At 36.7% G+C, this 24,274-nt stretch overlaps 1 protein-coding gene across 6 annotated transcripts in view; it reads left to right on the plus strand.

The window, feature by feature from the left end:
- Nucleotides 1-24,274, plus strand: part of FAF1 (Fas associated factor 1) — a 503,750-nt gene that overhangs the window by 77,556 nt on the left and 401,920 nt on the right. For 3 of the 6 annotated variants that reach the window (XM_078073166.1, XM_078073168.1, XM_078073167.1), the window contains exon 3: nt 22,604-22,678. The exons of the other annotated variants lie outside the window; for them this stretch is intronic. In XM_078073166.1, coding sequence (XP_077929292.1) covers nt 22,604-22,678 — 75 coding nt within the window. The remainder of the gene's footprint in view (nt 1-22,603; nt 22,679-24,274) is intronic. 6 annotated transcript variants of the gene reach the window in all.

Consider the following 24,274-nt stretch of genomic DNA (forward strand, 5'->3'; position numbering starts at 1 on the left):
TTATACATTAGATCACCAGAATTTATTCATTTATATTTGGGAAGTTTGTATTCTTTGATCACCTTCACTCACTCTCCCTAGCAACCACCAATCTAATCTGTTTCTATGAATTCCATTTTCTTTTAGATTCCAAATGTAAGTGAGATCATACAATATTTGTTTTTCTCTCTCTGAGTTATTTCAAGAAATTTTTTCTTTTTTTGGACCAGTAATCAAATTTTATTAATTTTTCAATGTTTTTAGTGTTCCTTATAGATGATTTAGCATACCATAGCCCATTTATAGCTGTAATCTAAATGAATAAAATCTAAATGTCTTTAATATGAAGTTTGTAATTAGTTCAGTATTAAATTACTAAATTATTATGAATTCTTAGATAATTTAAATAATTGTTAAAGTTGTTCTCTTATGTTACTGTGTATTAAGGTTCCTCTTCCCCTGTAATATTTTGGTGGAGATGCTTGGTAGGAGAGAAAATGCAGACTTGTCTAAATGTCAGAATAAGTCTATTTGATGTTTTCCCTTCACTTCTGGGGCCCACACTGATAATCACTCCTTTCTAAAGCTATTAAAGAAGTGACATTTTGTTGGATGTTTTTATAAAAAATTTTTTTTAAATGAACTTCAGAGAGTTTATTATAGAAGTCTTTTAGTTTTTTGAGTGGGGGGAGGCAGTAACTCAAAATCAAATCCTGGCACAGCACTACACATTCACAGAATTGTAATTTACTTACAGTTGCAAGGCAAACTAAACATGAATTGTTTATCAGTATAGGAACAGCAGTGGTTGTGTTGGGATGACACAGGTGTCCCTCGGTGCCTTTGAAATCCTAAAAAAGTCTTAAGTTACAATTTTTGAAGAAGTGTTAATTTTCAAAGGTCAAAACTTGAAATGTGTGCTTATAGAATTGAGATTAGATATGTAGATAGCTTCAAGTCCATGCATGCATGGACTTATATAATCAGCTATCAATTGTCTATGTTTTGTGTAGATTTACTATTAACTTTTTTTACTCAAAATGTAAAAAGCCTCTATTTTCTACTTGTACAAGTAATCAACATTTTCTAGTATATTATTCAAGGGTATTTTCTCTTAATTGTGTGATTAAAATTACTTTTTATATAAATGAGGTAATTCTACTCCTACTATTTTGTACTCTGCACTTTTCAATTAACAATCCATCATGAATGTCTAAGTAAATGTGATTGCTCATTCTTTATAATGTTCCTTTAATGTTTGCATGGTATTCCAAGGGGTGGTTATAGCGTAATAATTTTACCAGTCAGTGCTATGCTGTTATACATTTGGGATTTTTGCAGTATTTTGCTATTATACACATTGCTTTAGAGAATATTCTTGGACATTCATCCTTGCATACTTAACCCATTATTTTCCTAGAAGATACTGAATAAATTCAATTCATAAGTGTATTTCTGTGTCAAATTGTCTGTGTGTATATATATATACACACACTTTATATATATATATATATGTATATATATATAATTTATTTATTTATTTAGGTTTTTGGTATTTATAGTTAAATTGCCTTCCAGGATGGTTGCACTAAATTAAATCTCTGTCAAATATATACATTTTTGAGATTGCTTATTTCATTAAACCAGAGTTCCTTATTTTTCATTTAGGGCATGTTCGGGCACTTGTCAAAATTTATAAATGTTTGTATGGCCTGACTCCAAATCCATGCTTTTACCATGCTCTAATCTTTTAAAAAAATATTTTTATATTTTTAAAAAAGTTTTTATGTTAATCACTTGCTACTCATCATGACAAAGATACTCTGTAATCCCCCATCACATATTTCACCCATCCCTCCGCCCACCGCCCCTCTGAGGTGACCATTAGTTTGTTCTCTATAGTTAAGAGTCTGTTTCTTGGTTTGTGTGTGTTTCTCCTTTTTTTTCCCTTTGCTCCTTTGCTTTGTTTAAGTTACACATATGAGTGAAATCATATGGTATTTGTCTTTCTCTGACTGATTTCACTTAGCATTATACTCTCTAGCTCCATTCACGTAGTTGTAAATGGCGAGATTTCATTCTGTTTTTTTTTTTAAAGATTTATTATTTATTTGACAGAGAGAGAGATAGCGAGAGCAGCAACACAAGCAGGGGGAGTGGGAGAGGGAGAAGCAGGCTTCCTGCCGAGCAGGGAGCCCGATGTGGGACTCGATCCCGGGACCCCGGGATCATGACCTGAGCCGAAGGCAGACGCTTAACGACTGAGCCACCCAGCGCCCCGAGATTTCATTCTTTTTTATGGCCGAATAATATTCCATTGTATGTATATACCACATTTTCTTTTTTCTTTTTTTTTTAAAGATTTTTTTAAATTTATTTATTTGACGAGAGATAGCACAAGTAGGCAGAGTGGCAGGCAGAGGGAGAGGGAGAAGCAGGCTCTCTGCTGAGCCGGGAGCCCGATGCGGGGCTTAATCCCAGGAGCCTAGGATCATGACCTGAGCCAAAGGCAGACGCTTAACGACTGAGCCACCCAGGCGCCCCCTATACCACATTTTCTTTACCCATTTGTTGATCAGTGGACAGTTGGGCTGCTTCCATAATTTGGCTATTTTAAATAATGCTGCTATAAACTTTGGGGTGTATGTATCCCTTTGAATTAGGGTTTTTGTATTCTTTGGGTAAATACTCAGTAGTGCCATTGCTGGATTATAGGGTAGTTCTATTTTTAACTTTTTTAAAAATTTTTTTATTGTTATGTTAATCACCATACATTACATCATTAGTTTTTGATGCAGTGTTCCATGATTCATTGTTTGTGTATAACACCCAGTGCTCCATGCAGACCATGCCCTCTTTAATACCCATCACCAGGGTAACCCATCCTCCCACCCCCCTATTTTTAACTTTTTAAGGAACCTCCACACTTCTCCAGAGTAGTAAAAATAAACTATTGGGACTGCATCAATATGAAAAGCTTCTGCACAGTGAAGGAAACAATCAACAAAACTAAAAGGCAACCTATGGACTGGGAGAAGATATTTGTAAATGACCTATCTGATAAAGGGTTAGTATCCAAAATCGTAAAGAACTTTTCAAACTCAACACCCAAAAACCAAATAATCCAGTTAAGAAATGAGCAGAAGACATGAAGAGGCATTTTTTCAAAGAAGACATCCAGATGTCTAATAGACATGAAAAGATGCTCAACATCACTCATCATCAGGGAAATACAAATCAAAACCACGATGAGATATTACCTCATACTTGTCAGAATGGCTTAAATGAACAACACAAGAAACAACAGGTGTTGGTGAGGATGCAGAGAAAGTGGGAATGTGAACTGGTGCAGCCACTCTGGAGAACAGTATGGAGGTTCCTCAGAAGTTAAAAATAGAACTACTCTATGATCCAGCAATTGCACTACTAGGTATTCACCCAAAGGATACTAACATACAGATTCAAAGGGGTACATGTACCCCAATGTTTATAGCAGCATTATCAACAATAGCCAAACAATGGGGAGAGCCCAGATGTCCATAGACAGATGAATGGATAAAGAGGTAGTGTGTGTGCACACACACACAGGAATATTACTCTGCCATCAAAAATTAAAATCTTGCCATTTGAAACAATGTGGATGGAGTTAGAGTGTGTTATCCTAAGTGAAATAAATCAGAGAAAGACAAATACCGTTTGATCTCACTCATATGTAGAATTTAAGAAAGGAAACAGATGAACATATGGAAAGGGGAAGAAGAAGAAAAGGAGAGAGAGAAACAAACTATAAGGGACTCTTAATGATAGAGAACAAACTGAGGGGTGATGGAGAGAGGTGGGTAGGGGATGGGCTAGATGGGTGATGGGTATTAAGGAGGGCACTTGTGGTAAGAAGCACTAGGTGTTGTATGTAAGTGATGAATCACTGAATTATACTCCTGAAACCAATATTGCACTGTATGTTAACTAACTAAAATTTAACTAAAATAATTCTAAAAATAAATGTTTATGTTCTCATGGCAATGAATTAAATAAATAAATGCATGTATGTATGTATGTTTGGTAGAATTTGCCGTGAGGCTATCTGGTCTGGACTTTTGTTTGTTGGGAGTTTAATGATTACTGATTCAATTTCATTGCTGGTAATTGGTCTGTTCAAATTTTTATTTCTTCCTGTTTCAGTTTTGGTTGGTAATGTAGGTAATATGTTTCTAACAATTTATCCATTTCTTCTTGGTTGTCCAATTTCTTAGTATGTAGTATTTCATAATATTCTCTTATAATTGTATTTCTCGGGTGTTTGTTATTTTCTCTCATTTGTGATTTTATTTATTTGGGTCCTTTTTCTTTTTTTCTTTATATGTCTGGGTAGAGGTTTATCCATTTTATTGATTTTTTTCCATGAAACAGCTCCTGGTTTCATTGATCTGTTCTGTTGTTTTTTTTTTTAGTTTCTACTTCATCTATTTCTGCTTTAATCTTTATTATTTGTTTACGTCTGCTGGTTTTAGGTTTTCTTTGTTTTGGTCTTTTCCTAGCTTCTTTAGGTATAGGGTTAGGTTGGTTATTTGAGATTTTTTTCTTGCTTCTTGAGGTACGCCTGTATTGCTGTAAACTTCCTTCTTAGAAGCACTTTTGCTGCATCCCAGATGTTTTGAGTCATTGTGTTTTATTTTCCTGTGTTTCCACGTACTTTTTAATTTCTTCTTTTATTTACTGGTTGACCCATTCATTGTTTGGTAGCATGTTATTTAACCTCCATGTATTTGTGGTCTTTCCAGATTTTTTCTTGTGTTTGACTTCATAGTGTTGTGGTCAGAAAAGATGCATGGTATGACTTCTATCTTTTAAAATTCGTTGGGGTTTTTTTTATAGCCTAATATGTGATCTGTTCTGGAGGATGTTCCATATGCACTTGAAAGGAATGTGTATTCTGCTGTTTTAGGATTGAATGTTCTGAATATATCTGTTAAATCCCCCTGGTCCAGTGTGTCATTAAAAGCTGTTGTTTCTTTGTTGATTTTCTGTTTAGATTGATGTAAGTGGGGTGTTAAAGTCCCCTACTGTTATTGTATTACTATTGATAAGTTCCTTTATGTTCGTTATTAACTGTTTCATGTATTTGGGTGCTCCCCTGTTGGGTGCATAAATATTTATAATTGTTATATCTTCTTGTTGGATTGTTCTCTTTATTATTATATAGTGTCCTTCTTTGTCTCTTGTTATAGTCTTCAATTTAAAGTCTGTTTTGTCTGATATAAGTATTGCTACTCTGGCTTTCTTTTGACATCCACTTGCATGATAAATGTTTCTCCATCCTCTCACTTTAAATCTGCAGCTGTCTTTTGGTCTGAAGTAAGTCTCCTGTAAGTAATCGATAGATAGGTCTTTTTTTTTTTTTTTTTATTAATCCATTCTGTCATCCTGTGTCTTTTGATTGGAGTGTTTAGTCCATTTATTCAAAGTAATTATTGATAGAAATGTATTTATTGCCTTTTTATTACTGGTATTGTGCTTATCTGAAGATTTTCTCTGATCCTTGCTTATCTTCCTTTCTTTCATGGATTGCTTGTTTTATTTAGTGATACATTTGGATTTCTTTCTCTTTATTCCTTGTGGATTAATAGTTTTTGATTTTTGGTTACCATTAGGTTTGTATATAACATCTTGTGCATATAGCAGTCTGTATTACGTTGAAGGTCATTTAAGTTTGAACCCATTCTTTCCTCCTTTTCTCCTCATGTTTAGGTGTATGGTATCATATATTACATCCTTTTATATTGTGAGTTCCTTGCCTGGCTTTTTACATAAATATTAATTTTTACTACTTTTGTGTTTCCTACCTTCATGCTGCCGTTTTTTTGTCTTTCCTTTCCACTCAGAGTCCCCTTTAATATTTCTTGCAGGGCTGGTTTAGTGGTCATGAATTCCTTTAGTTTCAGTTTGTCTGGGAAATTCTTTTATCTCTCTATTGTGATTGATAGATAGCCTTGCTGTATAGAGTATTCTTGGCTGCAGGTTTTTCCCATTCATCACTCTAAATATATTATGCCGCTCCTTTCTGACATGGAAATTTTCTGTTGAAAAATCCACTGACAGCTTTATGGGGTTTCCTTTGTATGTAACTGCCTTCTTTTGTCTTGTTGCATTTAATAATTTTCTTTCTCAGTGTATTTTGCCAGTTTAATTACAATATGTCTTGTGGGTCTGCTTTGTTTATTTTGATGAGGGTTCTCTATGCCTCCTGAATCTGGATATCTATTTCTTTGCCCAGATTAGGGAAGTTTTCAGCTATTTTTTCTTTTTATCTTTTTTTTTTTTTATTATGTTATGTTAATCACCATACATTACATCATTAGTTTTTGATGTAGTGTTCCATGATTCATTGTTTGCGTATAACACCCAGTGCTATATTCAGTACGTGCCCTCTTTAATACCCATCACCAGGCTAATCCATTCCCTGACCCCCCTCCCCTCTAGAACCCTCAGTTTGTTTCTCAGCGTCCATAGTCTCTCATGGCTTCTCACCCCCTCCGATTTCCCCCCCTTTTATCCCCTCCTCCTATCTTCTTCTTTTTTTTTTTTTAAACATATAATGTATTATTTGTTTCAGAGGTACAGGTCTGTGATTCAACAGTCTTACACAATTCACAGCGCTCACCATAGCACATACCCTCCCCAATGTCTATCACCCAGCCACCCCATCCCTCCCACCCCCCCCCTCCAGCAACCCTCAGTTTGTTTCCTGAGATTAAGAATTCCTCATATCAGTGAGATCCTATGATACATGTCTTTCTCTGATTGACTTATTTCGCTCAGCATAATACCCCCTAGTTCCATCCACGTCGTTGCAAATGGCAAGATTTCATTCCTTTCGATGGCTGCATAATATTCCATTGTATATATATATACACCACATCTTCTTTATCCATTCATCTGTTGATGGACATCTTGGCTCTTTCCACAGTTTGGCTATTGTGGACATTGCTGCTATAAACATCGGGGTGCACGTACTCCTTCGGATCCCTACCTTTGTATCTTTGGGGTAAATACCCAGTAGTGCAATTGCTGGATCGTATGGTAGTTCTATTTTCAGCTTTTTGAAGAACCTCCATACTGTTTTCCAGAGTGGCTGCACCAGCTTGCATTCCCACCAACAGTGTAGGAGGGTTTCCCTTTATCCGCCTCCCTGCCAGCATCTGTCGTTTCCTGACTTGTTAATTTTAGCCACTCTGACTGGTGTGAGGTGATATCTCATTGAGGTTTTGATTTGGATTTCCCTGATGCCGAGCGATGTTGAGCACTTTTTCATGTGTCTGTTGGCCATTTGGATGTCATCTTTGGAAAAATGTCTGTTCATGTCTTCTGCCCATTTCTTGATTGGATCATTTGTTCTTTGGGTGTTGAGTTTGATAAGTTTTTTGTAGATTTTGGATACTAGCCCTTTATCTGATATGTCATTTGCAAATATCTTCTCCCATTCTGTCGGTTGTCTTTTGGTTTTGTTGACTGTTTCTTTTGCTGTGCAAAAGCTTTTTATCTTGATGAAGTCCCAATAGTTCATTTTTGCCCTTGCTTCCCTTGCCTTTGGCGATGTTTCTAGGAAGAAGTTGCTGTAGCTGAGGTCGAAGCGGTTGCTGCCTGTGTTCTCCTTTAGGATGTTGATGGACTCCTGTCTCACATTGAGGTCTTTCAACCATTTTGAGTCTGTTTTTGTGTGTGGTGTAAGGAAATGGTCCAGTTTCATTCTTCTGCATGTGGCTGTCCAATTTTCCCAACACCATTTGTTGAAGAGACTGTCTTTTTTCCATTGGACATTCTTTCCTGCTTTGTCGAAGATGAGTTGACCATAGAGTTGAGGGTCCATTTCTGGACTCTCTATTCAGTTCCATTGATCTATGTGTCCGTTTTTGTGCCAGTACCATACTGTCTTGATGATGACAGCTTTGTAATAGAGCTTGAAGTCCGGAATTGTGATGCCGCCAGCTTTGCTTTTCTTTTTCAACATTCCTCTGGCTATGCGGGGTCTTCTCTGGTTCCATACAAATTTTAGGATTATTTGTTCCATTTCTTTGAAAAAAGTGGATGGTGTTTTGATAGGGATTGCATTAAATGTGTAGATTGCTCTAGGTAGCATAGACATCTTCACAATATTTGTTCTTCCAATCCATGAGCATGGAACGTTTTTCCATTTCTTTGTGTCTTCCTCAATTTCTTTCATGAGTATTTTATAGTTTTCTGAGTACAGATCCTTTGCCTCTTTGGTTAGATTTATTCCTAGGTATCTTATGGTTTTGGGTGCAATTGTAAATGGGATCGACTCCTTAATTTTCTCTTTCTTCTGTCTTGTTGGTGTATAGGAATGCCACTGATTTCTGTGCATTGATTTTATATCCTGCCACTTTACTGAATTCCTATATGAGTTCTAGCAGTTTTGGGGTGGAGTCTTTTGGGTTTTCCACATAAAGTATCACATCATCTGCAAAGAGTGAGAGTTTGACTTCTTCTTTGCTGATTTGGATGCTTTTATTTCTTTTTGTTGTCTGATTGCTGTGGCTAGGACTTCTAATACTATGTAGTGGTGATAGTGGACATCCCTGCCGCATTCCTGACCTTAGGGGGGAAGCTCTCAGGTTTTCCCCATTGAGAATGGTATTAGTTATAGGATTTCATAGATGGTCCTTATGATATTGAGGTGTATACCCTCTGTCCCTATACTCTGAAGAGTTTTGATCAAGAAAGGATGCTGTACTTTGTCAAATGCTTTTTCTGCATCTATTGAGAGGATCATATGATTCTTGTTCTTTAGTTAATGTATTGTATCACGTTGATTGATTTGCGGATGTTGAACCAACCTTGCAGCCCAGGGATAAATCCCACTTGGTCGTGGTGAATAATCCTTTTAATGTACTGTTGGATCCTATTGGCTAGTATTTTGGTGAGAATTTTTGCATCTATGTTCATCAAGGATACTGGTTTGTAATTCTCCTTTTTGATGGGGGTCTTTGCCTGGTTTTGGGATCAAGGTAATGGTGCCCTCATAAAATGAGTTTGGAAGTCTTGCTTCCATTTCTATTTTTTGGAACAGTTTCAGAAGAATAGGTCTTAATTCTTCTTTAAATGTTTGGTAGAATTCCCTTGGGAAGCCATCTGGCCCTGGGCTTTTGTTCGTTGGGAGATTTTTGATGACTGCTTCAATTTCCTTAGTGGTTATAGGTCTGTTCAGGTTTTCTATTTCTTCCTGGGTCAGTTTTGGTAGTTGATACGTCTCTAGGAATGCCACCATTTCTTCCAGATTATCTAATTTGCTGGCGTATAGTTGCTCATAATATGTTCTTATAATTGTTTGTATTTCTGTGGTGTTGGTTGTGATTTCTCCTCTTTCATTCATGATTTTGTTGATTTGGGTCATTTCTCTTTTCTTTTTGATAAGTCTGGCGAGGGGTTTATCAATCTTGTTAATTCTTTCAAAGAACCAACTCCTAGTTTCGTTGATCTGTTCTCCTGTTCTTTTGGTTTCTATTTCATTGATTTCTGCTCTGATCTTTATTATTTCTCTTCTCCTGCTGGGTTTAGGCTTTATTTGCTGTTCTTTCTCCAGCTCCTTTAGGTGTAGGGTTAGGTTGTGTACTTGAGACCTTTCTTGTTTCTTGAGAAAGGCTTGTATTGCTATATCCTTTCCTCTTAGGACTGCTTTTGCTGCATCCCAAAGATTTTGAACAGTTGTGTTTTCATTTTCACTTGTTTCCATGAATTTTTTTTAATTCTTCTTTAATTTCCTATTTGACCCATTCATTCTTTAGGAGGATGCTCTTTAGCCTCCACGTATTTGAGTTCTTTCCGACTTTCCTCTTGTGATTGAGTTCTAGTTTCAAAGCATTGTGGTCTGAAAATAGGCAGGGAATGATCCCAATCTTTTCGTACCAGTTGAGACCTGATTTGTGACCTAGGATGTGATCTATTCTGGAGAATGTTCCATGGGCACTAGAAAAGAATGTGTATTCCGTTGCTTTGGGATGGAATGTTCTGAGTATATCTGTGAAGTCAATTTGGTCCAGTGTGTCATTTAAAGTCTTTATTTCCTTGTTGATCTTTTGCTTAGATGATCTGTCCATTTCAGTGACGGGGGTGTTAAAGTCCCCCACTATTATTGTTTTCAATGTGTTTCGTTGCTTTTGTTATTAATTGCCTTATGTAATTGGCTGCTCCCATGTTAGGGGCTTAGATATTTACAATTGTTAGATCTTGTTGGATAGACCCTTTAGGTATGATATAGTGTCCTTCCTCATCTTTTATTACAGTGTTTGGTTTGAAATCGAATTTGTCTGGTATAAGGATTGCCACCCCAGCTTTCTTTTGGTGTCCATTAGTATGGTAAATGGTTTTCCACCCCCTCACTTTCAATCTGGGGGTGTCTTTGGGTCTAAAGTGAGTCTCCTGCAGACAGTATATCGATGGGTCTTGTTTTTTTATCCAATCTGATAGCCTGTGTCTTTTGATTGGGGTAATTAGCCCATTTACATTCAGGGTAAGTATTGAAAGATACGAATTTAGTGCCATTGTATTGCCTGTAAGGTGACTGTTACTGTATATCGTCTGTGTTCCTTTCTGGTCTATGTTACTTTTAGGTTATCTCTTTGCTTAGAGGACCCCTTTCAATATTTCTTGTAGGGCTGGTTTCGTGTTTGCAAATTCCTTTAGTTTTTGTTTGTCCTGGAAGCTTTTTATCTCTCCTTCTATTTTCAGTGACAGCCTACCTGGATATAGTATTCTTGGCTGCATATTTTTCTCATTTAGTGCTCTGAATATATCCTGCCAGTCCTTTTCTGGCCTGCCAGGTCTCTGTGGATAGGTCTGTTGCCAGTCTAATGTTTCTGCCATTGTAGGTTACAGATCTCTTCTCCCGAGCTGCTTTTAGGATTTTCTCTTTGTCTCTGAAACTCGTAAGTTTTACTATTAGATGTCGGGGTGTTGACCTATTTTTATTGATTTTGAGGGGGGTTCTCTGTGCCTCGTGGGTTTTGATGCCTGTTTCCTTCCCCAAATTAGGGAAGTCCTCTGCTATAATTTGCTCCAATATAGCTTCTGCCCCTCTCTCTCTTTCTTCTTCTTCTGGGATCCCAATTGTTCTGATATTGTTTCATCTTATGGTATCACTTATCTCTCGAATTCTGCCCTCGTGATCCAGTAGTTGATTCTCTCTTTTTCTCAGCTTCTTTATTTTCCATCATTTGGTCTTCTATATCACTAGTTCCCTCTTCTGCCTCATTTATCCTGGCAGTTAGAGCCTCCATTTTTGATTGCACCTCATTAATAGCCTTTTTGATTTCAGCTTGGTTATATTTTAGTTCTTTTATTTCTCCAGAAAGGGTTTCTCTAATATCTTCCATGCTTTTTTTAAGCCCAGCTAGTATGTTTAAAATCGTCATTCTGAACTCTAGTTCCAGTATCTTACTAATGTCCATATTGATTAGGTCTCTGGCAGTCAGTACTGCCTCTTGTTCTTTTTTTTGAGGTGATTTTTTCCGTCTTGTCATTTTATCCAGAGGAGAATAGATGAATGAGAGAACAAAATGCTTACAGGGTAACAATGACCCCAGAAAAATATACACTAAACAAATCAGAAGAGACCTGAAACCGGGGGAAAGAAAGGGAAAGAAAGAAAAAAGAAAAATTAAAAGATAAAAACAAACAAAAACAAAACAATACAAATAAAAAAAACAGAATATGATCAAATATCAGGCTCGTGCATAGATTAGTGCCACACACTAGATTTTCGACGTATTTTAGTCTGTTAGAAGAAAGTGCCTCCCAAAATTTTAAAGAAAGAAAAACTCATACATGTACAAAAATAGGGGTAAATACGATGAAGGGATGGAATATGAATGTAAAGATGACAATTATAAAAGTTTTTATAAAAGGAATTGATAAGAAGTTGGTTGAAAAAAGAAGAGGATTAAAAAAAAGGAGAGAATGTGATCAGGTAAGAGACTAAAACAAAGGCATACACTAGAGATTTAGGGTATATTTTGGTCTGTTAGAAGAAAGTGTATCCCAAAACTTTAAAGAGAGAACAACTTATATATATACCAAAAATAAGGTTAACTAGTATGAAGGGATAGAATAGGATTTTAAAAATGAAAAATAAAATAGATTTTAAAAAAAAAAGGATTGATAAGATGTTGGTTGAAAAAGGGAAAAAGAAAAATCCAAAAGAAAAAAAAGAAAATTAAAAAAATTAACTGTGAAAGACTAAAGAATTATGGGAAAAAAGCCATGAATTCTATGTGCAGTATTCCCCGTGTGCTGAAGTTCTGCCATTCTCATTGATCAGTAAACTTGGTCTTGGCTGGCTGTTCTTGCTGATCTTCTGGGAGGGCGGGCCTGTTGCAGTGGTTCTCAAATGTCTTTGTCAGAGGTGGAATTGCCCCGCCCTTGCTGGGGGCCGGGCTCAGTAATCTGGTCGGGTTTGCTCTCGGGAGCTTTTGTTCCCTGATGGCTTTCTGTACAGCTTTGGAGGATGAGAGTGAAAATGGCGGCCTCCCATCTCCGCCCCGAGGAGCCAAGAACTTGGGGCCCCACTCCTCAGTGATCCCCCAGAGAAAAGCAGTCAATCACTCCCATCTCCCTGGTCTCTGGCCACACTCCTGTGACCAAGCGTTTCTATCTCTGGCACCCGACTCGGTGTGGAGTCTCCAAATCCAGCAGATACCTGCGGTCCCCTCCCGTGCTGCTCCTCCCTGGGGAGGAAGGGAAGTCTCCCCAGATCTGCTGCTTGTTGGGTCCCTGCTGGAAGAGCAGTGGCCTGACTGTGTTGCGGATCACGGTTTACGGTAACCCTGAGCTGAGAGCCCATTCCTCAGCTCCGTCTAGCAGCCAGCTTCCCCGTTCGGATACCTGGGAGCTCTGCCGCACTCAGGCACCCCCGGTCTTTCTGTGACCCTGAGGGTCCTGAGACCACACTGTCCCAGCGAGGGTTCCACCCCCCGCTTGGCCACTGGAGTGACGTCCCTCAGGAGAGCCGACTTCTAAAAGTTCTGATTTTGTGCTCTGCTGCTCTATCACTTGCCAGTAGCGGCTGACGGAGGCCCCCTACCCCGCCATCTATTTTTCCGAATATTGCCTCGGATTCCCGTCTCCGCACATCCTACCTTGCAGAAAGTGGTCGCTTTTCTGTTCAGAGAGTTGCTGCTATTCTTTTCTTCGATCTCCTGTTGAGTTAGTAGGTGTTCAGAATGGTTTGATCCCTATCTAGCTGAATTCCTGGAACCAGGCGAAATTTAGGTCTCCTACTCCTCTGCCATCTTGCTCCTCCTTCTCCTATTTTTTATTCAAATAAATTCTGTGCCCCCTTTTTTCTCTCTTCTTCTGGGACTCCTTTAGTCTGAACATTATTATGTTTGATGGAGTCACTGAATTCCCTTAGTGTATTCTTGTTTTGTATAATTCTCTTTTTTCTTTTGTACAGCTTGATTACTTTCCATTACTCTGTCTTCTAAGTCATTAAGTAGTTCCTCTGCTTCTTTCGGCCTCTTGTTCATTCCATCATTTGTGTTTCTCATTTCATTTATTGAGCCCTTTATCTCTACTGTGTTATTTCTTATCTTTGTGTTAATTGTCTCACTGATGTCTGCCACTTTTTTCTCAAGTCTAGTGAGTATCCTTACGATCATTGCTTTAAATTCTTCATCAGTAATGTTACTTATATCTGTTTCACTTAGACCTCCAGCTATGGCCTTGTCCTTTTCTTTCATTTAGGACAAATTCCTTTGTCTTTTCATTTTGTCTAAGTTTCTGTGCCTGTTTCTGTGTGTTAGGAAAGTCATTGATATCTCCTGTCCTTCAGGGTAATGGCTTCATGGAGAAGCCCTCTAGTGCCGTACAGTGTAATCTGTCCTGTTGCCCAGGGCCTGGTGCCCCTGGGAGTGGCTCCACGGGTGTTGTGTGTGCTCTGCTGTTTTGTCCTGACCACTTTATCCTTCAGGTCAGTTGTCTGTAGAGGCTCTCTTTGCCTGGTGTGAGTAGTGTTTCATCATTGGCCTGAATGTGGCATATTTTAACTAGGTGTGCTCTGGTCTCCCTGTCATTGCTGCCACTGGATCCAAGGCCTTGCAAAACTCCTGGGTCTGGAGTCATGGTGTTGGCATTGTTTTGGGTGGGTCTTCTTGGGGAGGGGCCTTCACCCTTGGGACTGAGGTAAGTGTGATTGGGAAGTGTGGCTCTTCTGGAATGTGGGAGGCAGGGCTTGGTTTAAACAAGTTAGGTAGTGACTGGCAGCACTGTGCTGTTTCCCGCAGGTGGCCCTGTGTTCATGCTGAGGGGTGGGGAAAGGAAATGCCACCTGTTAGCTCCTTTTTTCTGGAGGGGGTCTCTCTGTGAATGCTGCCTCTCTGGGACATGCTCCGGAATGAGCACATAGCTGGTTTACCATGTGCCTCAAGTGCTCTTCAGAACACTGTCTCCACACTGTATGTCCATGGGCTGTTTGTCCTGCTTTCTATTCAGGAGCAGCCACAATGTCCTTTGAGCTCTCCCAGATCAAAGTATGTTGACCTTTAAAACTCCAGGCTCTAAGTTCTGCTGGTTGTAAGAACTCCCGAAATTTGGGCCCTGTGGCTTTCCAAGCGAACTGCTGTGGCCTTTTCATTTTCCCATGTGCTCTCCTGTGTGCAAGTATGTCTCTCACCCTTCTCTGCACTGCAGTGGCCATGATCTGTTTGTTTCCCAACCTAGTCTCTGAACTTCGTACCTTCTTCAGTGTGGCCTCTTTTCTTCCTTTAGTTGTGGAGTTTGTTCTGCCAGTCTTCAGGTCGATTTCTGGTGTATTTTAGGTGATTTGATAGTTCCTTAGTTGTATTTGTGGTAGGAGGTGAGCCTAGGGTCCTCCTACTCTGTTGCCATCCTCCTAATCCATTGTGCTATATTTTTATTAAAGCACTGTATAGATGATATGTCCATGATTTCTATGTGGAGGTGGGAAGTGTCAGGAACTTATTCAGAATAATGTCCCAGATTTCTTGTCTTGAAGTTTTTATTTGTTTGTTTTGTTTTTTGTTTCTTTTGTTGTTGTTTTTGTTGTTTTTTGTAGTAGCAAGTGCATTACTTTATTTAGTTTGTGTATTTTTAGGGTATCCTTTGGGGAGGCTGATGCAAATTGTTGCTTTAGATTAAAAATCCCACCAAGCCACTCTTGCATGGTATTGATGAGAGGAGTATGGGATGGAGTGAAGTGAGGTCATGGGCTTGGAATAATGGACTACAAGTCTTTCATCTGAAAATTACCATTTGAGGGTAATGTAAATTCTTTCCTAATGTCCTTTCTGTTGGTCCATGTTCATTAGCTTTGAAGGGTAAAACGTCAGTTGGCTCTGCATATTTTCTCAATCCAGTCTATCTAGAATATTGCAAAGGACAATTTTTCCAGATAGTGTTAAATAATTGAATGATAGAAGTATTCTTCAACTATTTCTGAGTTAACTTAATTTTGGAAAATACTGTAATAGCACTTGGGTTAAAAACACTGGTGTTAAATTTCTGCAGAAAAGTAATTTCACACTTTAATGGGCCCAAGCAAAAGCATCAGGCTATCTCTCACATCCTTAAACTTTGGGTTTCTTTTGAAATAAATGTCCTAGCTGGCTTTTTTTCTGCAACTAATCCATTTGTATCCACAGTAAAAATTTGCTGTGCTGTGTAACTATCTTGCTCTATACATTTTCTCATTTTACTGTTTTTCTACAACACTTACTTTATCTTGTTGTTTTTAAAAAATGAAACTTGAACATTTTGAATAACTCATTATTCAAACTTTTCATTAGGTTCATGGAACTTTTATGGTGTTTTATATATTTTGCCTGTGCATTGTATTTTGTCTTTCTAAATTATGATTTTCACTGCTCTATGTTTTGTGGACCTTACGGGAACAGTTTGTATAATTTGAGTTGTAAACCTCAGACATGTCTATATTTTAAATTTCCTGTATGTAACAGTTGGACCTCTCTTCCTCTGTTTTTGTGCCTATTTTGCTAGAGAAGCGTAGAGGAATTTGAGTTAGGTACCACAATCTCGGATTGTGATGATTTTAAGAAAACCCAAGAACAAAAACTCATTATGTCAGTACTGAGTGCTTATAGTGTATCCAGATTTATGTTAGATACAGTGGGAGCTAAAAAAAAATTAACCGTATATGGTATCTGACTTCGAGAAGTGTACTGAAAAATTAATAGTATATATGGTCTCTTAGACGTGTGTTTTATACTTAGAAATGGTAATAACTTCCTGAAAAATGATGGTTGTGCATATTTTAGCTATTTTATAGATTTAGACACACAAGTAAAAATATTCTGTGTGGAGATATAGCTGAGTCCCAAGAATTTTAGTCATTAGTCACTTACCCTGATCCTGCCCCTTATTTTCATTATATAGATATTGACAAACTAGTGCTTCCAAACCCTGTTTTAAATACTCTCCAGTTGACTGTATTTATTTTGGGGTAACTGTAGGTTGGGTTATATATGCTAAAATTCTGAAAGCAAAATGACATGAACTTTAATTCTATTGGGAAGTATCTCAGCTACTGTTTTACTTGAAATGAAGACTAATTGTACTCTGCCTTCCTCCATCCACCTCAGTCTTTGAGTTTTCACCTTGTCCTGCACTTACATTTAAGAGAGGATTAATGTTGTTATAGTTGATTCCTTCCTATACTGAAAGATGAATATGTAAGAAAGAGTTATTGCAAATGAAGTAGAATCTTTTACCAAGGGATTGCTTTCTTACATGGAAGCATGCTATGTGATCTCTATAAATTCTAATCTAGGCTCCAGAATTGACCCACTGTTCCTTTTTTTTGTTTTCAGTATAGAAGAATTTGTGCCAGTGGAGAATAGAAATCTATACAGTTTGTGTTAATTTTGAGTAATCAACATGTGAGGCAGGTAACTATAGTGAAAATCCATTGCTTTCATCTTGAATCAGGATCCCTGTCTTTTCAAATCTCTTGTCATTATTTTATTGAGTATAGCCTGAGTTACTTCTTTCTGAACTTCTGGACTTCTTTATATAAAATAATCTGTTTGGACTAAATCATAGCCAAGGTCTCTAGATACATGAAATATTTATGAAGAATTGATTTATGTCCTAATTCCTATTGAGATTTTATAAAAATCAGTCAACTGTGAATAGTAATATAAGCAAACATTTTAGTAGAATTTCGTAAGTGTTTGAAATACTTGTACGCATACCATTTTGTTTAATCTTTTTAACAACTTTATGATGTAGATAATGGCAAGACAAGATGCATGTCAGTTGTTTCACAGGTCTGTATATATGAAACTCCTTTAAAAATAAAATTTTCAATAAGTTCTAGGAGATCCAGGGAAAGATATTTGACATATACTTGATAACCCAGTGCTAAGTGAAATAAAATAAAATAAATGTTAACCTAGTCATACTGCATTTTAAGTACTCTATGCTCTTAGGAAATGATTTTTGAACTTTGCACTCTAGTTCTGCCCTAGTTTTCTGCCTGTGCTGACATAGCTGTTTTGCTGAAGAAAGACTCTATTCAGTGTGCTTGTATTTATCTTTACATGTTTCAAAGTAAGGCAAAAATGAAACAAATCAGCCTATCTATTTTTGGATCATTACTGAATTAGTAGTCCTCAGTGATAGATTTGTATTAATAGAAGTTTATAATAAATTGATAAACAGTGAAGAGTGAAACACAAGGAAAATTACTATGCACATAATTTGTCACATTTTAAGGTTCACTGAGGTTCCTTGAGATATTTCCATTCTACCAATTTTCACTTTTGAAGAAATGTATCTTAGTGATTATCCTAAAATTCCTTAGAAAAATTTCTTCTACTACCCTACTCAGGATGTGGTTAGAGTTCCTTGAATGTGCACTGCTTTTCTATTTTATACAGTGTTATGAACACCTGCAGTTTTATGAATGAACTAGTTTAGCCAGTGATATAATGAGTCTCTGTTGTCATCAGAAAGCAGCCAAGCATTGAGTGCTGCCCTTCACCAAAGGCCATTAGACACTGGCTTATATTTGCACACATCCTTGCTATGACAAAAGAGAAGTTATTATGAAGGAATATCTCATTTTATCAATTACTCCTCCTTTGCTATAGCCTTCTTTGTTTTTCTTCTTTTTAAGGGACTGTAAGGCCATTGTTCTACAGAAGTTTTCAATTTTTCAGTTTGTAATTCGCCTACCATCCCATGTCTACTGTCAGTCCTTTTATTGAGGGTGTACTTTGTGCTAGGTATCATGTCAAGTGATTTACCTACATTATTTCACTTAATCTTCACAGCAGTTCTAAAAGGTGGATAGGTAGGTGGGTATTAGCTTTATTTTATAGATGAGAAACTGAGGCCCTCTAAAGTTAACTGTCCATGCTTGTGCATCTATCTGATAAGGAGTAATGCTGTGATTTTGAACCCTTGTCTTTCGGTCCATAAAAATGTTCATACCTTTAAAGTCATGGTTCATGATTATTAGATTCTCTATACCCAGTCTATTTATCTTCTCTTTACTCCTCTATTTTTCTTTCTACCACTCACAACTAATTTCATATTGTCAAATGAAAGACTTTTGCTGTAGTTATCTCTACTGGTACTTTAAATATGTTTATGCGTTGTTTTCAAGTGGATTCCAAGATTCTTTTTTTTTTTTTTTAAAGATTTTATTTATATATTTGACAGAGAGAGACACAGCGAGAGAGGAAACACAAGCAGGGGGAGTTGGAGAGGGAGAAGCAGGCCTCCCATGGAGCAGGGAGCCCGATGTGGGGCTCGACCCCAGGACCCTGGGATCACGACCTGAGCCGAAGGCAGGCGCCACCCAGGCACCCCTAGATTCCAAGATTCTAGAAGAAAGGGATTTTGTTTCTTATTATCTTGGCACCTGATACTTGTTTAATAAATGCTTATTTGAATGATTGCTTTTATTATTAGTACACTTAAATTTTTTAGTCTATTTTCCATCTCTGTCATTTGCATATTTGAAAAGTCCTTACTGTTAAGTCTTCTGACTCTTACTGCTATTACTATTCCTTATCTGGCATAATGCAGTTTGAGGAAAGAGGGAGGAAAACCCAGATACCCAAGGAATATGATTGGGCTGATTTCATTATCTCACTAATAACATTTAGATGGTCTTCTCCTCTTGTAGCTTTTTAAGCAATATGTTTCACAAACAAATTGTTTCTGTTTTTTTTTTTTTCCCTTCTGTTTATTTCTGGTTGTGCTAATCTGGTTGAACTATCATAAAGAAAGCTCCTCACATGACCTAATCTGTTTGAAGTTTGAAGTTGAAACTCTGCATCTCAATAAAGAACTTAAGTGCAGTGAAAGACTACTGCTATTTTGGGGTGCCTGGGTGGCTCAGTCGGTTAAACATCTGTCTTTGGCTCGGGTCATGATCTCAGGGTCCTGGGATCAAGCCTGGCATCTGGCATCTGGCTCCCTGCTCAGCATGGGGTCTGCTTCTCCCTCTCCCTGTGCCCCTCCCCTGCTCATGTGTGTGTGCTCTCTCTCTCTCAAATAAATAAATAAAATTAAAAAAAGACTACTGCTATTTAAAGTGTGATTAAGTGGATATGAAAGAATTGTTTTCTAGGGACGCCTGGGTGGCTCAGTTGGTTAAGCATCTGCTTTTGTTTGGCTCAGGTCATGATCCTGGAGTCCTGGGATCAAGTCCCATGTAGGGCTCTTTGCTCAGTGGGGGGCCAGTTTCTTCCTCTGCCTGCCACTCCCCCTGCTTGTGCTCTTTCTCTCTGACAAGTAAATAAATAAAATCATAAAAAAAAAAAAAAGAACTGTTTTCTACCTTTCAGAGGAAACTTAGGTTTTTACAAACATGAAATTCTCAGTTTACTAACCTCACAGTGGTTCACATTACCAAAATAAAACTTTGAGGTCTACATTTTTACCCCTGACTGCAACTTGACTTTCTGCTTATTTTTTCATTGGAATTTGCTCCATGTTGTGTTACTTTTCGTTTAAATATAATCTAGTTCTAGAGTTACTTCCTTGCATGAACCAAATATCTCTTTTATAAAACCTATGGTAGGTAAAAGTTTAGAGACTTTAAGACCTAGTAAAAAGTGGTGTGCTAATGTGATGGTTAATTGATAATGTGCCCATTATTAAATGAAATTTGGAACTGTGGCTAGTATTTATTGTTTTTTGATTTCTAGTATACTTGTCTAACGTATGTTTCAGAACACAGTTAAAACTATTTAACTGAAATCATGAGGAGTCAGCTCACTGAGGTGAAACTAAGCTGACAGCTTCATGCTAATTCTGAGAGAGGTAGTATATGCTACTTAAAGCTTGAATATTTAAAAGAAAATTAAAATTTAAATGGTTTTGTTTTTAAAATTATTCAGTTCAACTGGATGCACTTTAATCTTGATATTTTATAAAGCTTGCTAACCTACAGGTTAGCTTGATTTTAAAAATGGGTTTATTTTCCCCAAGTTGCCTTGCTATATGATACTTAACTAATTTATTTATGTTACTGGAAATGGTTTAAACAAAATATCATTGCAGCAAAGTCAGTGGTTAGCACACCTGTAAATGCGATGACTTGCAGTTCCTCTTGCTGGTTTCAAGGATCAGCGGACATAAATCAGTGTGTGCTTAGAAAAAAAAAGTAATATGGCAGTTAAAATTCCGGTTTTCATAATTTTTTATACCGACAGTTTTTAAAAATTTGCTACTTAACAATAATAAAATTTCTTAACAATTTTAGTTACACTTATGTATTTAAGTAAGAGGTAGTTAAAATGTTCACATAAAAACTTATGTTTTCTAATATCTCCCTAGGTTATCATTTTCTTCATTCTCTTATTAATTTTTTTAATTAAAAAAATTTTTTGCGGTATGAATGTTTAACATCTACCCTCAGCAACTTCATTTTCTTTTAATAATCTATTTTTGAATTTTGTTGTCTGGTTTGTGTTTTGTTTAACTTGATGTTTTAGTAATTTTTTATATTTTTGGTGTACTCATCTAATACTTCTTCCTTTCTTGTGCATGGGTTTCTTTCCAACATATACTTGTTCTATGTCTTAAAAACATAGTTCCATAGTTCTTTAGATACCAAGGTACTCTAAGATAAACTATGTTTTATTTATATCCAGTTTAGTTAGGTACTCAAAGAACAACTCCACTGTTGCTTGGAGTTGTTCTTTGAGTACCTCTGTTATAGAATTTGGGCTATCTTTCATAGCTTAATGTTGAAAGCCCTCTACCATTTAACCCTGCCTATTCATTATGAATGAGCTTCCATAACTCTAGAGCATATATGACTTCATACAGCCAAATTAGCCTATGATCTCAAACATGCCATAAGTATTCTTATTGCCAAGTTTGTGCTTTTCCTTTTCCTTGTTGGTCATTCAGATTTTATCCTTCCTTTAAGGCTCACTTGAACTCTAATCTTTTCTATTTCCTAGCAGCCTCTTCCCTCAGTGGGAATGCTTGTCTCCGAAGCTTTGTATCCATTATTGTGGTACTACACTCTTCTAATATTTAGCCTTTGCTCCATTTTTCCTCTTCCCTTCACCCCAACATGTGGTCATACACACGCACACATTTAAAGAGAATGTGTAATATTGTTAAAAGAATTAAAATGACTTTCATCTAGGGGAACCTGGGTGGCTCAGTTGGTTTAAACGTCTGCCTTCGGCTCAGGTCATGATCCCAGGGTCCTGGGATCGAGCCCCACATTGGGCTCTCTGCTCAGCGGGGAGCCTGCTTCTCCCTCTGCCTGCCGCTCCCCCTGCTTGTGCTCTCTCTCTCTCTCTGTCAAATAAATAAATAAATAAAATCTTAAAAAAAAATGACTTTCAACTAGAGTGTATAAGGAAGGACTTTATGGGTAAGTGTACATGTTGATTCATAGATATACCTAGAAAAATGCAGTATGTTATACCTGTAATAAATCTATGGCTTGCAGCTATGTAGAAGATATCTTTGAAGATAATTGAGTAGTCCTAATGTATTGCTACATTATTACTAACATGTTGGCATTTTTTTTTTAAAACCAGTAAGTTTATTATCTTTTTCTGAATGTCACAATTGAGGTATAGTTCTAGAGGCCAGTAGTCTCTAATAGTCAGAGGTCTGTATTTTAGGGATATGGCAAGTCTAATAGCACTCTCATAAATTCTAGGCTTGAATTTTGGGATTTACTTTTTTTCTTCGTAACTGATTTAATGCACAGAGGATGAATATTTTTAAAACATAATGACTAATAATAGCATGTTTAGAACATGAGGTTATTTAAAAATGTTAAGGAATCATAGAATAGTTGCAAAATAGTTCAAGGTTCTTGATATCCTTTATCAAACTTCTGTTAACATTGACATCTTACATAACCACAGTGCAGTTGGTAACAGTTGGTACAACTGGCACATGGCACAGTACTATTGGTAACTTTAGTACAATACTATTACAATAGTACTGTTATACTATTGGTACAATATTATTAACTAATCTATGGACCTTATTTGAATATCACTAGGTATTTTACTAATGTACTTTTTTTGATTCAAGATCCAATCTAAGACCCACAATGCATTTACTTTTTGTGTTTCTGTAGCCTTCTGCAGTCTTTGACAATTCCTGGGTGGTTCTTTGTTTCATGACCATGACACTTTTGGAGAGTACTGATCAGGTATTTTGTAGCATATTCCTGAGTTTGGATTTCTCTGATGTTTTCTCATAATACACTGAACATATATGTATTCTTGGAAAGAATATCACAGATAGGATTTTGTGCCTTTCTCACTGTACCAGGAGGTACACGATGTCAATATGTCTTACTGGTGGTGTTAACTTTGACACTTGGTTCAGGTGATGTCTTCCCAGGTTTCTTCACTGTAGTTACTATTTTCCTCTTTGTAATTAGTAAATATCTTACGTGGAGATATGCTGAGACTATAGAAATATTTTATTAAAGTTTTATGTGCTAATTTTATCTCTTCTGTTGATTTGTCATTATACTTCTTATGAAATTATCTTTAGTAGTTGTCCTAGGTTTTACAAAATAATCTTTAAACAATCAGAATCTACATTTAAATAATAATATACTGCTTCATGTGTAGTGTGATGGCCCTACAGCATTGTATTTCCAATTCTCTCCCATTTTTTGTATTGTTTTGTCATGTTATTTTAGTTTTGCAAATGGTATAAACACAATATGTTGTGACAGTTTTTGCTTCAGGTACTCAGTTTTCTTTTAGAGCAGTAAAATGTGAGGAGAAAATAATTTTATTTTACTTAATATTTGTTTCCTTTCTTTGTGTAGATTTAAGTTTTTATCGGGTATCATATTCCTTCTGCCTGAACTACTTCATTTAGTATTTCTTGTAGGGTAGGTTTGGTGGTAATAAATTCTCACAGTTTTTTGTTTTTCTGAGAAAGTTTTTATTTCTTCATTTTTGAAAGATGATTTCAGTGGGTATGGAATTCTGGGTTGACAGTTTTTTCCCCCTTCAGCACTTTAAGTTGTATTTTACTCTCTTATTTTCTAGCTTGCATGGTTTCTGGAGAGAAGTCTGTTTATTTTCTTATATTTGTTCCTCTGTTTGTAATGTCTTTTTCCTCCCCTCTGGCTGCCTTCAAGATTTTCTCTTAGTTTTTTAGCAGTTTGAATATGATCTGCCTAAAGGTGTGTGTGTGTGTGTGTGTGTGTGTGTGTGTGTGTGTGTGTGTGTGTGTATGTGTGTATGTGTGTAGCTTTTGTAGTTCTGCTTGGTATTCTTGGATCTGGTTTTAAAGATTCTTTCTTATTTTTTTAATTGAGATTAATATTGCATACAGTTAACCATATTAATATGTACAGTTCAGTGGTATTTAGTGTATTCACAATGTTATGCAACTGCAAGCTCTCTTTAGTTGGTTTTGAAAATTCTTCATTTTTTTCTATATTTTTGACTATGTATTAAATACAGTAATCTTAAACAATACAAGCTTGAACTGTGTGAGTCTGCTTATACATGGATTTTTTAAAAATATAGTACAGTACTGTAAATGTATTTTCTCTTCCTTATGAGTTTCTTAGTAACATTTTCTTTTCTCTAGTTCACTTTATTGTAAGAATATAGTATATAGTACATAGAACACACAAAATATGTGTTAATCAACTGTTTATGTTATTAGTAAGGCTTCCAACCAACAGTAGTCTATTAGTTAAGTTTTTTTTTTTTTTTAGATTTTATTTATTTATTTGACAGAGAGAGAGACAACGAGAGAGGGAACACAGGCAGGG

This window comes from Halichoerus grypus, chromosome 5 (genome assembly GCF_964656455.1).
Source record: "Halichoerus grypus chromosome 5, mHalGry1.hap1.1, whole genome shotgun sequence".
NCBI classification, from domain to species: Eukaryota; Metazoa; Chordata; class Mammalia; order Carnivora; family Phocidae; genus Halichoerus; species Halichoerus grypus.